This window comes from Podarcis vaucheri (genome assembly GCF_965113315.1).
Source record: "Podarcis vaucheri genome assembly, chromosome: 18".
NCBI lineage: Eukaryota > Metazoa > Chordata > Lepidosauria > Squamata > Lacertidae > Podarcis > Podarcis vaucheri.
Genome location: NC_138756.1, coordinates 3,025,683 through 3,039,083, shown reverse-complemented (window position 1 = coordinate 3,039,083; position 13,401 = coordinate 3,025,683). Strand labels below are relative to the sequence as shown.

The window sequence follows — 13,401 nt, the reverse complement described above, 5'->3', positions numbered from 1 at the left end:
GGGACGTGGGTGGTGCTGTGGGTTAAACCACAGAGCCTAGGACTTGCTGATCAGAAGGTCGGTGGTTTGAATCTGATGGGGTGCGCTCCCGTTGCTTGGTCCCTGCTCCTGCCAACCTAGCAGTTCAAAAGCACGTCAAAGCGCAAGTAGATAAATAGGTACCACTCCGGCGGGAAGGTAAATGGCATTTCCATGCGCTGCTCTGGTTTGCCAGAAGCAGCTTAGTCCTGCTGGCCACATGACCCAGAAGCTGTACGCCGGCTCCCTTGGCCAATTAAGTGAGACAAACGCTGCAACCCCAGAGTCGGCCATGACTGGACCTAATGGTCAGGGGTCCCTTTACATTATTGTTGTTGTTATTATTATTATTATTATCATCATCATATCACCCTATACATGAAGGTCTCAGGGCGGTTCACAGGATGAAATCACAATATAAAAACCCAAGATTCACAATCAAGATAAAACAAAAACAACCCAATAATGTCCCCCACAACACATTTTAAAAGGGCACCAGATGTTAATCAACCAAAGGCCTGGCTAACGAGGAACCTAGGAAGTGGCCTTCTATAGGCTCAGACCACTGGTTCACGTTGATCAGTATTTCCTGCTCTGGCGGCCGTGAGGCCTGTCCCCACACATGTCTCCTTCCGCCCACAAAAGCTTTTCTGGCTTGTCTCCAGGGAAGGGATGCCAACAGCGGCTCCTGCCCTGCAAATCTCAGTGTGGTCCACAACTTAAATTTACAATAGAAAAAGCCTATTTTGGTACAGGGAGCGGTGTTTGCAATGCTGCAGAATGGACTTCTGCAAAAGAAAAGAAACAAGCCAGTCGCCTTCGCGTTTTCAAAGTGAAAGGTGCTTCGCATGGCGATGCACAGGTCTGTTCCACACCTGCAGCCAATTCCTGGAGATGAAGTGATGTTCCTGGATCTGGAAACTCACATTTCTCTTATCCTTACCCCCCACCTCGCAGTTTTCCTCTGCAGACCTTGGAAGCACCGATAACCAGATTTCCTCCCCCTGCTGGACTAGAGCTGCTGAGACAATCTGATCTGCTATTTTCCCTTCCAAAGACGCCCCCCTTGCAATGTTCTGTTCCAGCAGCTGCAGACGGAGCATCTGCCGCACGTCCAAAACGTTGCTCTCAAACCCTCCGCTGCAAGCCGTGCGCCCGCACTCCCCCAGCCCCACAAAATTTAACAAATCTGCATGCAAAGGAATACGGAAGGACCAGAAAAATCTGCTTGTTTGACAGATAACATATTGATTTGCTAACATATTGGTAACATATTGATTATGACGGATGGGGAAGCTTTTCCAGCCTGGGGGCCGAATTCCTTTCTGGGGAAGCTTCTGGGGGCCACATGCAATGTGGATTTGACCTTTGTACGGTGGGATGTCACCCAGAGGCATTAGTAGAATCCAAGGCCATCCCAGCCAAGCAGGAAACATTTAAGGCGGGTGTGGCGCCAGATCAGCGAGGGGTGTGGCTTACAGAGAGTTCCAAGGGCCAGATAGAGAGGCCTGGGGGGGCCACACTTCCCCACCTCCTGATGTTATATAACTGGGCTATATTCATGATCAGGCCTGCTTAAATTAACTGGCCTAAATTAGCATATAAGTTTATACTTGCTTATAATTCATATACCACCATATTTATATCTTTATCTTTATCTTTATATACAGGGTGAGTCTTTTAAAAGAGGCCCTGTGGAACATGTGCACCCTGTATCTATGGGGCCTCTTTTAAAGGACTCACCCTCTACTAACTTATTCATATACTAAGTTAGTATATAAATGGAAATATAAGCGAGCTGGTATATAAATGTTTAAAATAAAATAGATAAATAGTATTGAGGACTAGTAACTTCAATTAAAAAAATGGAAATGAAATGAGATCCTAGAAGGTTTGCACTCAGGGGGCACATTCTGGGTTGTATGCAGTTAAAGTATACCCTGGAGGACACCCACTGAAATAAATACATTGATATCATTTTATATATATGCATCCTAACCACTTCAGGCATTTTTATCAGAGGTTGCGAGGAGGGTTTTTGTTCGTTTGAACCCGACCCGCATCTCTGTCCGTCTCGTGTGAACCCGCCTCTGAGGAAGAAACGCGTGTCTCCGCCTCTGTGCTCGGAGCGCGCCCCCCCGCGCGCGCCCTCCCGGCGTGTGAGGGAGACACCTGGAGCGAGGCGCGCGCCCGACGCCTCCTGACAGGCAGCGCCGTCGCTGAGGGCAACTGAGGACAAGGCACGCACGCGCAGAGGCGAGAGCGCGCGCGGGAGGTTTCGCTCGCGCACGCGCGGTGTCACTCCTCAGAAGCGCGCTCTCTCTCTTCGGCCGCCCGCGCCCCTTAAGCGTGCCTCTCCTCAGCGCGCACGCGCGACCCCTCACATTTTCCCGCGCGCCGCGCTTTTCATTACTATTTTATTGGGTATGTCGAGGGAGGGAGAAGACAAACCCCGCCCACTCTCGTGGGTGGCCCCGCCCACCTCCTGGCCACCCGCCTGCCTACTTTTTTTTTTAATTTTGGGGGTAAGCTGAGAAGCCCCGCCCACTTTCGTGGTTGGTCCCGCCCCCCGCCCGTGCGCGCCCCTCCGTGCATTGTCGTGCGTTCGCGCTTTCTTTCCCTGCGCGCGCTCCCGCCCGCCCGCGACCTATCTCACCACCACGACAGTAGCGAAACAACCTATGGAAATAACATTGGTTGGCATCTCCCGCCCGCCTGCTTTCCCTTGGCGCCCCTGTTAGCTGCGCCGCCGTTGCCCTCCTCCGCGGCCCCTCCCTTCCCTGACGCCGCCGGGCGTGCGAGGGTGGGGGGGGCGAGCGGCCCAAAATGGCGGCCGCGTCGCTCTTGGTGCGGCTGACGAGGCGCCCGGCCCGGCGCGAGCGACGACAATAGAGAGCAGGGGAAGGAGCGGCCTCCCCTCTCTGCCTCCCGCCCCCTCCTTCCTCGCCTCTCGCTGGTGCTCCTCCTCAGCCGCCGCCGCCGGTCTAGCATGGTGCGGGTCCGCCGCCGCTGGGCCCCCTCCGCCGCCCCGACCTGACCTCGCCTGCTCCCTCGACGCCGCCGCCGCGCCGGGGCCCCTTCGGCCGCCAACATGGGCGAGAGGCTGGAGCTGCGGCTCAAGTCGCCCGTGGGAGCCGAGCCGGCCGTCTACCCGTGGCCCCTGCCCGTCTACGTGAGTGGTGGGGGAGGCGGGAGGCCCAGGGAGGGGAGCCCCCCCCGCGAAGGGGGCAGGGGTGGGGGGCTCGAGGGAGCGGACGGGGGGCACTGTCCTATCTCCTGCATTTTTATGGGGGGATTCGAGCGGCTGTGGTGTCACCTGGGGGGTTATAGGAGGCTTTTGGTTGTGGGGGGTTTTTTGTGGGGGGGGGAAGGTTGCTAGTTGTGGGGAGGGGTATTTGGGGGGTTGCCATTTGGGGTGGGGGATTTGATGGGCTGCTGTGTCACCTGAGTTTTTCTGCTTTTCTTTTGAGAGGTTGCTGTATGCGGGGAGGGGTACGGGGGGGTTGCCATATGGGGTATTTGGGGATTTGAGTGCATTGGGGGGCAGTTGTGCTGATGGGGTGGGGTTGCTCTATGTAGGGAGATATTTTGGGGGAGTTGTCATCTGGGGGATATGTAAGTTCAGGGGGGGTTGCCGTAGGGGGAAGTTGGGGGGAGGGATTTTGAGGGGTTGTTATATGTGGGGAGGAGCGTTTAGGGAGTTGCCATATGGGGTATTTGGGGGATGTGTAAGTTTTTTGGGGGGTCACAAATGGGGGAGTTGGGGAGACGGATTTTGAGGGGTTGCTATATTGGGAAGGGGGGTGTATAAGGTTCAGGGGTTGCCGTATGGGGGGGTTGGGGGACGCAGTGTCAGTTTGTAGGATTATGTGGGGACGAGTTGGGGCGGGAGATGGTTCCTATATTGGGAGTTCGGGAGGGAGATTTTGGGGGCTGCTATGGTATTGGGGTTATTATTTGGGGGGACTTGGAGAGGGCAGCTTAGTTGGTTATAAGGAGGAGGTAGAGAGCAATTGGAAGTGTTAAGAAGCGGCGGGGGGGGGAGAAGGAATATGACAAAATTATGTCAGGAACTCCACTGTGCAAAAACATGGGGGGGTGGGGGGCTATGTGAATGGGGAGCGCTTTGCCTCTTGAGTGGGTTGCATTGGGGGGGCTGTTATATGGGGGAAGTTTGGCTGCTTGGAAATGGAACTTCCATGGGGGAACTTCTCTGGGTGAATTTGGGTTGGGGTTATTACACAATGGGGCTATCCAGAAACTGTGTGTGTTAAGTTGGTGGGGTGGGGGTCTTCCTGCCAGGGCAGGTATTACGTTGGGGGGGGGACGGATGTGGGATGCAACTGGATGTTTCTTAGAGAGGAAACAGAGAATGTTATGCAAAGGGCAAGGAGGTCATACATGCAGTGTTTTTCTCTGAAGGTCGCCCTTCACACCGAACGCTTCACACTCTTTATACAGACATGTGCATTAGAAATTGGTTCAACTCCCCAGAGCTTCTCATCCACATGATGTCTCACTTGGACTGCATCAGCTCCTCACTCCTGCAGAACTCTGTCTCAGCATTCTACGTGTTCCCCTGTTAAAATTTGACCCCCCTTATAATGCCAGGTGGAGTGGTGAACTGTTTGCACCCCAAGGGCCATGTTACCTTCCCTGTAATCTGCCGAGGGCCACATACCAGGGGTGGGTGGGGGCAGAGGTGAAAGTAAGAGGAGCAATGGATGCAAATTTTGCCTTTTGTGCAGGACATGAGGCACACGCACTGCCACACAAGCACCCCTGCTCTAATATTTAAACTTTCCCGTTCTCAAAACTTTTTCCTGGAGATGATCCTGATGTGAAATTAAGCCAGTCTGACTACAGGGCTCAGGGGTGTCTTTGCCACACTCGTCCTTTATCCTTGAGTGCTTTCCTCTGTTCTGTGTGCTTTTATGTCTTCCCCCAGTGTTTTGATCTTGACTTTTCCCCCTTCAGAAATCCTCCACAAGGAAACCTCTTCCATTTGAATCTCCTGCGCAGAACAGCTTCTCTGGGGCTGAACACACACCACCCTCCCCTTTTCTGCTTCTCAACTCCTGACAAACCGATCTCTACTTCCTTGCACCCACTTGCTGTCATCCCTTCCCCTTCCGGGCTTGCCTTCCACACACAGCTTGGTACATCTTCCTGTGCGTGCTCCTTGCTTCCTGACTTGCTTGCAGTTTGCCAGGGACATCTAGCTTAGATGGCTTTTAAGTGGAAAATTAGACACGTTTCTGGAGGGAAACGCATCTTGGCTGCTAGTCATTATGCTTACCATGGGCTGACTCTGTAAACATGTGAGGGTTTCATATCTCTGCACTCCAGTTGTAGGGGAGCAGTGATGAGATACGGCTTGTGTGGCATGAAAGCTTTCCCCTTTCTCCCATGCTTTTGGCCCTCAAGATTTAAAGTATTTGTGGCCTCCTTTGCTGAGACAGCATCTGCTAGACCTGCCTTTCATTTCTATAGATGTGGGGTGTGTGTGTGTGTGTGTGTGTTGCAATTGGCTTCAGTGTTTCTGTTAGGTTTGTAAGTTTGAGTCATTTGAGTAAAGTTGCTGATAAATACATAATACACCAGGGCTGGGGAACCTTGAGATGTCCCCCACCCCACCCCCTGGTAAAATTGACATTAATTGTCCCAACTGCTTTTATCTCTGCCCACCACTGGCAGGAGGAGGAGGGATGGCTTGGGCAGTTGCCCAAGAGATAAAGAGATCCTCCTGCTGCCGCCACCTCTAGTGTAAATAGAAACTCCTCCCTGCCCTTTATCATCTTTGATAAGATATTTTTGTGTGTGTAGATTGTTTGGAAATCTCCCCCCTGCTTCTCATTAACCCCTCCCGTTTGCGGTCAGATGCTATCCTGGTGTGGTGTGTTCATTACTTAGTGTAACCAAAACATTATTATTATTTTGCACCCAGTAATCTCCTTGCTTTAACCTCCCAAATCCTCAGTTGACCCACTGAATGCAACTGTCACTGTCTTTGCTCTCTCTGTCCTGACCCCATTGCTCAGGACACAGAGCTGTTGCCTGCTTGGTCCTTTGCCAACCTTTTCTGTTCAGCTCTCCCCACCCTATCTTGCTCCCCCACATACACACTCTTTTGAGTCCCAGACATTCTTTGCATCCCAGGCCAGCCATTTCAAAGTAATCCTACTTTTCCTGTTTGTGGATGACTCACCCACTTGCAGATACTCCTCTAGGTCCACACCCCAAACATCTTTCTTGCCTCCTGTTCCTCCCTTTGACACTTCCACACCTCGCAATCCTTTGCCTGCTGTAATGTGTGCTCTTGGAGAGGCGTGTTTCATCTGTTTCCCAAGAGCATTAAATTATTACGGGATAATTAAGGGTTTCCCCTTCCAGACTTCTTCTTCGTCCAAACCCAAATCCAGTGTTACATGCCTCCTTTCCCCCAACATTTGGACTCAGTCACTCATTTTGGATAAGCTGCTGCAAGGAACAATTAATACTCTGTGGCTGCATGGATTGTGCAAAACTGATATAAAGGATTAGGTTCCTTTTTTGTTTCTTCAGCGCTAGGTAACAGGGCCCTTCTGTTTTAGGGAGGTGATAAAGTGCAGAAAAACAAATTAATAGAATTAATTAGCTGTATTTTCTGGAGTGGCTTTGGACCGAGAGATGAATAATAGAATTGTAGAGTTGGAAAGGGATCACAAGGGTCATCCAGTCCAACCCCCTGCAATGCAGGAACCTTTTTGCCCAGTGAGGGGCTCAAACCCACAACCCTGAGATTAAGAGTCTCTGCTCTACTGATTGGGCTATCCCACAGGATATGTGGAAATGCTTGTAACTTTCTCATGATGTTGTTGTTGAATAAAAAGCAACCCTAAGGTCATTTTCTACCTGTGGGTTTTCCACTGGTTGGAAGAAGATGTGCAGTGGGGACGAGGAGCGAAACGAGGGACGCAGACTTAAGTAAAGAATGTTCTTCAGTTCCCGTTCCTTCATGGAAGAGACATGCCTGCAAATTTCTCCCCGCTGTGATCCATGTTTGGTTATTTTGGAGCCTGCTGGCGATGACGCCTCATTTCATTTTTGCAATGGTGCATCTGTGTAGCATTCTAAACATCTCACGAATGTGGCTGCCCCCTCCCTCCCTCTTATGAATAATAGTGTTTGGGGAGGATCTAACCCCAGAGAAATAACATTTTTGGAAGTATAATATGGTGGGCGTGAAAGAGAGAACCGCTGCTCAAAAGGCTGCTGTGCTCAGCATCTCAGCTGGGTCAGAGGACTTGCATTCTCTTGCCAGAGAATGGGCCTCTTCTTCTTCCTCCTCCTCCTCCTCTTCCTCCTCCTTCTAGCTGGCACGGAGCTTATTTGAGTACCGTATTTCTGTGGCCTATGGCATTTCCGTCAGCTGTGTTTCCATGCCTTTCAGCGGTTAAAATGAGGCAGGGTCGCACATGGAGACCCGAGTGGCTGTAAGAGATCCGCACTGCACAGGTCAGCTGTTAAGTGTGTGAGTGGTTGAGGAATGACAGTTTGTTTGTTTTTAAGGAGAGAAGGGCAAGCCCCGCTGCACGCTGATGTTAGCCTTGGCTTTCTGTCATTTTGGTGCTGTGGATACTCCGGTTTCCAAAACATCCTGCCCGTTTAGGAGGGCGCGCTATTTTTGATCGTCTTGTTAGGCTGTTCCCAGGGAGCAGTGCATGGTGGTTAATGTCCCCTTTCCTGTTTGGGCAGCTCTCTGTGTTCGTGTGTGTTCCTAACGCTTTCGCAGAAATCGAAAGTGCAGTTGCCTCTCTGCTTAGTTTCTTTTCATCACTGGGTTTTTTCAAGCTTGGTTTGCACAGAGTAATAAATCTCATTTCAAAAGACCATCTCAGTTTGTTGACATTCCAACCCAATGCATTTTTTAAAATGTAAACTTTTATTTTAGAGCAAAATCTGGCTGTGGGGTGGAATTAAGAATCTGTAAAGCTCTTTTTGTTAAACTTTTTTTTTTAAAGTGTGTGTAAGTCCCCTAGAACAGGCATCCCCAAACTCAGCCCTCCAGCTGTTTTGAGACTACAACTCCCATCATCCCTAGCTAACAGGACCAGTGGTCAGGGATGATGGGAATTGTAGTCCCAAAACAGCTGGAGGGCCAAGTTTGGGGATGCCTGCCCTAGAAAAATTATATAGAATAAATTTTGGGTTGTATGCAGTTAATCAGACTAGGCACATTGGAATTAATAGGTCTAAGTTAATCATGTCCATTAATTTCAGTGGGCCTTCTCTGAGTATGACTAATATTGGAAACAACCTTCTATTAATGATATTTAAAATTAATGTATAGAATAAATATTATTACTGAGGATGATATTGGGTTGTAGTACCCAATGACTCCAAGTAGATACCCTGAAATAAATGGGCATGCCTAATTTAGGCCCATAAATTCCATTGTGTCTGCTCCGAGTATAACTTAATTGGAGACACCCAACTGAAACATCCAGAACAAAGTAAAATTATGGTACGCCCTGAAAATCCACATCAAACAAACCATAGCATCTAGTGTGTATATTTCCCGTCGCCTGGAAGAGTCTCCCAGGGCATTCAGGAATCAGATCCTGCAAATCTGGGGGGTGGGACCCTTCATAGTCTGTCCCCCCAACCCTGCATGCAATCGGGTTGGCTGCCAGTCCAAACCTTACCAGGAAATGGCCTGACTGCGACAATGGTGTAGTCCCAGTCAGCACCACCACCCCGCAGCTCAGACCACCCCGCTTTCTGCATCCGTGCCACATCTAAAGCCCTACAGTATGCATAGGTGACCTTTTGAGAGAGCCCCAGGTTTCCATAGTGCCTGTCAGGTCCTGTTAAGGTGATCCCAGTATGGACCTCAAAGCACTGTTAAACTGGCCAAAATGTATAAAACATACAATAAGTGTTGGAAATGTAAAGAAATGTAAAGAAAAAGAAGGTACTTTCTATCATATGTGGTGGGAGTGTAAAAAGGTGAAAGACTTCTGGGAAATGATATACAATGAATTGAAAAAGATGTTGAAATATACGTTCGTTAAAAAACCAGAAGCCTTTCTATTAGGAATGGTAGGAAACGAAATCAATAAGAGAGACTGTAAACTGTTTCAATATGCAGTGACTGCCGCAAGGATACTTCTGGCCCAAAGATGGAAACAGGAAGAAATTCCAACAGTGGAAGAATGGAGAAGGAAATTGACCGAATATGCAGAATTGGACAAATTGACTGGGAAGATTCAATACCAGAAAGACCAAAAGTTTATCGAGGACTGGGGGAAATTTACAGAATATCTGAAAAACATATGTGATGCACAGACAATGCTTGTTGGTTTTGAAGAGACTCTGTGAAATAGTAAGAAATACTGCAAAAAAGAGAGTAAGAGGAAAAGGAGTGGGGAAAGGCAATATCATGTTTAGAAATGCGTCAATAAATAGAAATTTTTCGAAAGATTGACAGAGAAACTGAGGGAAGTCAAAAATTGAAGCATGAGTGTAAAATAATTTGTTGACTGTATAAAATTTGTTTGGAAAATGAATAAAAATTATTTAAAACAAACAAACAAGCAAAGCACTGTCCTTGGGTTCTCCATCCCGCCTGTGCAACCTCCTCCACTGGTTCGAGTAGAGAGATGGGTGGATAGTAAACAAGCCATCTCCCTGTGCTGCCCCTGTGGCCTCCAGCACCAGATTCAAGTCCCAAAGTGGAAGTATTACCTGGTGGGGGCAACAGGACCATAGTGAGCCCCTCCCCTGTGTCCCAACCTCTGCTGCTCCTGCGCCAAGTACCCAGGCAAACAGAGCTGAGTCAGACTCACTCTGCCCTGCTCACCCACTCAGGTTTCAGTCATGCCGGTTTGGCCCCCTTGTCGAGGTTTCAGTCAGACCAACCCTTGTTTCACGGCCTCCGGAATCTGGCACTAGGAAGGCATTTTCCGCTTGACCTTGGTGGCGAACGCTGCTCCGTTAGACCTGCTTTCCACGGCTTGTTCCGTCCAGTCCCCTCTTGAAGCCCATTACCATATCCCGCGATGGTGTCTTCCAGGTATAAGTCATGCATTGGGCGCATGTGTGCATAAGTGCCTTCTTCTCGCCTGTCTCTGCATCTGTCGCCCTGACGTGCAGCGTTTCCCCCGCTGTGCATCCAGAGCCGTTACCGAGATGAGGGGCGTTGCAGGGATTCCGCAAGGCTTTTTAGAAATCAATCCGCTTTGGACAGCACTGTTAGCCAGCCTGCTGACATATAGTCAGCTGTAAAAAATAGATAAAAATAAAATTCTCTCCTCCCCGGGCTTAGAAGCTTTCTGGCACCAGAGGAAAGAAGGGTGCTCTTGTGGTTTCAGAGCTGAGGTCTCTGACGTCAGCAGACTGTCTCTTAGTTTCACTGCTCTGTTTCCTTTGCTGGAGGTTCAAGTAGCAAGGTGGGAATTGGTTCTGTTCGAGTGAAGCAGAGCTTTTGGGATTGTGGTATGGATGGAGTGCTGGATTTTCGGTCAGAGGAGACCTACTCAGCAATTGAGGTGTGTGTGTGTGTGTGTGCGTGCTTAATCGCAGGGTTGTGGGTTCGAGCCCCATTGCAGAGAACAAGATTCCTGCATCACAGAGACCCTTGTGGTCCCTTTCAGTTCTACAGTTCTATGATTCTAGGTGTTTGGGTGTTCTCAGTTGGGGGGGTCTTTAAATAAACCAGACATTAATTTTATTTATTGCATTTATTTGGATATCACCTTTTTATCCCAAGTTGCTCAAGGGGTGTGTGTGTACATTGGTGTTCTTCAACTGTGGGCCCCATGATGTTGTAGGACTGCAACTCCCATCCTCCACTTCTAGCTTAGCCAATAATCAGGGATGATGGGATTTGTAGTCCTACAAAAACCCAGGGAACCAAGGTTGAGTAACACCAGTGTCCAAGGTTTTCTTCAAGTCCTTATAATCCCCACAGCGACCCTATAAGGTACCTTAGGCTGAGAGAGGCAGTGACTGGCCTCCAAGATCACCCTTGTGGCTGAGTGAGAGATTTGAACTCTGGTCTCTGCCAGGTCCTAGTCTGGCCCCCTGACCACCACATCACAGCGGTGGCTCTTTCCGCCCTGCTTAACTCAGCAGCTCTTAAACAGAGGAGCAGAGAATCAGTCCTTGAACTTTGTCCCTGATATGTTTGCGTTCTGCCAGAAAGTTATCATTAGGGGTGTGCGCGCGTGTGCATGCTAGAATTTATCAAATGCAGACATGGGGAGGAGGGGTCATAAGTTCTGCAAGGCACACTCAGTTCCCCTTTCCAAGGCTGCCCAACCAGAATACACTGAAGAAGAAAAAAAGCGCAAATGCTGGATATGCAAAATAAGGTTATGCATGCTCAGCCTATTTGCGAAATTTTACTGGGGTTGCAGCATTTCAGCTTCCCCCCAATACAGAAGTTGTGGTTTTCAACGTAACACACCTTGCGTTCAGCTTGCTCTGATGTTTAACATTGGACTTACTTAGCTATATAACTGCAGTGAAATTTCAAAGAAGGAAACAGCAGCGCGCCACAACAGTGTAATTTTGCTTATGAAGTGTGCATCTGCCCTCCCTTGTTAAAGAGGCTCAGCCACTCCTACAAGCAGAGTTTGGGGAATACTTTATTGCACCTTTCAAGGCTCTTAGTCCATTCATCCATGAATGCCTTGTGTCGGTGGCCCCCACCTTGTTGCTGAAATTAGGCCTGAAAAGGGGTGCCTGTTGCAGCTGATAGCTTCCCCTTCCCACAAGCCAGCGTTCGAAATTTGCCAGGCGCATTTTGCTCCTGGTTATCAGCCAGGGATGCGGGTGGCGCTGTGGGTTAAACCACAGAGCCTAGGACTTGCCGATCAGAAGGTCGGCGGTTCGAATCCCCGCAATGACGGGGTGAGCTCCCGTTGCTCAGTCCCTGCTCCTGCCAACCTAGCAGTTCGAAAGCACGTCAAAGTGCAAGTAGATAAATAGGTGGGAATGTAAACGGCGTTTCCGTGCGCTGCTCTGGTTCGCCAGAAGCGGCTTAGTCATGCTGGCCACATGACCCGGAAGCATGACACATGTACGCCAGCTCCCTCGGCCAATAAAGCGAGCTGAGCGCTGCAACCCCAGAGTCGGCCACAACTTGACCTAATGGTCAGGGGTCCCTTTACCTTTACCTATCAGCCACTTGCGACCAAGTGAATATGCCAGGATGGCGCCTGAGGTCTCCCCCATCTGGGGATCATTGGACCTGAACTGTTTTGGAATTTAAATTAAAAGCATTTGCAGATGATTTAGTAATCACAGTAGAAGAGCCAACGACATCTCTCCCAATACTCCCAATACTTTTAGAGAAAATAAAGGAATTTGGGCGGGTGGTTGGATTTAAGATAAATAAAGGGAAAACTAAGATGATAGTTAAAAATATGACTGAGTTGGAAAAAAGAGAGTTAGGAGTAATGACGTACATGGAGATTTATAATGTCAAATACCTAGGAATTTGGCTTCCAAATAAAAACCTGAATTTATATAAAGATAATTATGAGAATGGAAGACAGGAGTGCCTGGTGTGCTCTGGTCCATGGGGTCACCAAGAGTCGGACTCGACTAAACGACTAAACAACAACAATTGTGAGAAAGTGTGGATTGAGATAAAAAAGAACTTGGAAGTTTGGAATAGAATGAACCTTTCCCTTTTAGGTAGGATAGCAGTAATGATGAATGTCTTGCCAAAGATATTGTATTTATTTCAATCAATCCCGATAATAGGCAATGTTATATGCCCAAGAAGTTACAAAAAGATATATCAAAATTTGTCTGGAGTGAATTGTTGTCACTTGTCTTTAGTTCCCCCACTGCCCTGCTCAGAGTTGGGAAGAATATTCCTATGTTATGAATGGTCTGAGTCACCATTATGAAAAAGAGGTTGGAATAGGCCAATAGATATGCGGACTGTCTTTGGATCAAGTGACTTTTCTTCTTTTAAGTTCTCAAAGTTCTCAACCTGGCTCTGAACTAGCCAGATGTTTAACTGAGAATCCATCACAGTCAGTCCATCATTTGGAAAATAAGATTTTAGAGCCATCTTGCCCCAAAAGGGCAACTAGGCATTATGTTTTGGCACCTAGCTTATATATCTGAGTTTCTAACACCACCCCCAGCCTGAGATTTTCCTCCAGGTTGAATGGTATAGAGATGGGCTCTCTGGCCTGAATAGCTCACTGGCCAGAGTTACTTGACATGGCTGCGTGTTTGTACGTTTATACCCCGTGTACTTTGGGATGATAAATCTAGAACTGCTGCCTTCACAGCTGGATTTGCATAATTGCTCAGCTGCTGCTGGTGTCACGATGTTCAGAGCTTTGAGGGTGACATGAAAGCATGTATTCTCCCCCC

At 48.8% G+C, this 13,401-nt stretch overlaps 1 protein-coding gene across 5 annotated transcripts in view; it reads left to right on the top strand.

Annotated features, from left to right (window-relative positions):
- The first annotated feature begins 2,825 nt into the window (after positions 1–2,825).
- Positions 2,826–13,401, top strand: part of DOT1L (DOT1 like histone lysine methyltransferase) — an 83,629-nt gene continuing 73,053 nt past the window's right edge. For 2 of the 5 annotated variants that reach the window (XM_082206228.1, XM_082206227.1), the window contains exon 1: positions 2,827–3,190. In XM_082206228.1, coding sequence (XP_082062354.1) covers positions 3,110–3,190 — 81 coding nt within the window. In that variant the 5' untranslated portion in view covers positions 2,827–3,109. Of the gene's footprint in view, positions 3,191–13,401 lie in introns of all 5 variants that reach the window. The other 3 variants (XM_082206231.1, XM_082206230.1, XM_082206229.1) reach the window with 2 other exon arrangements.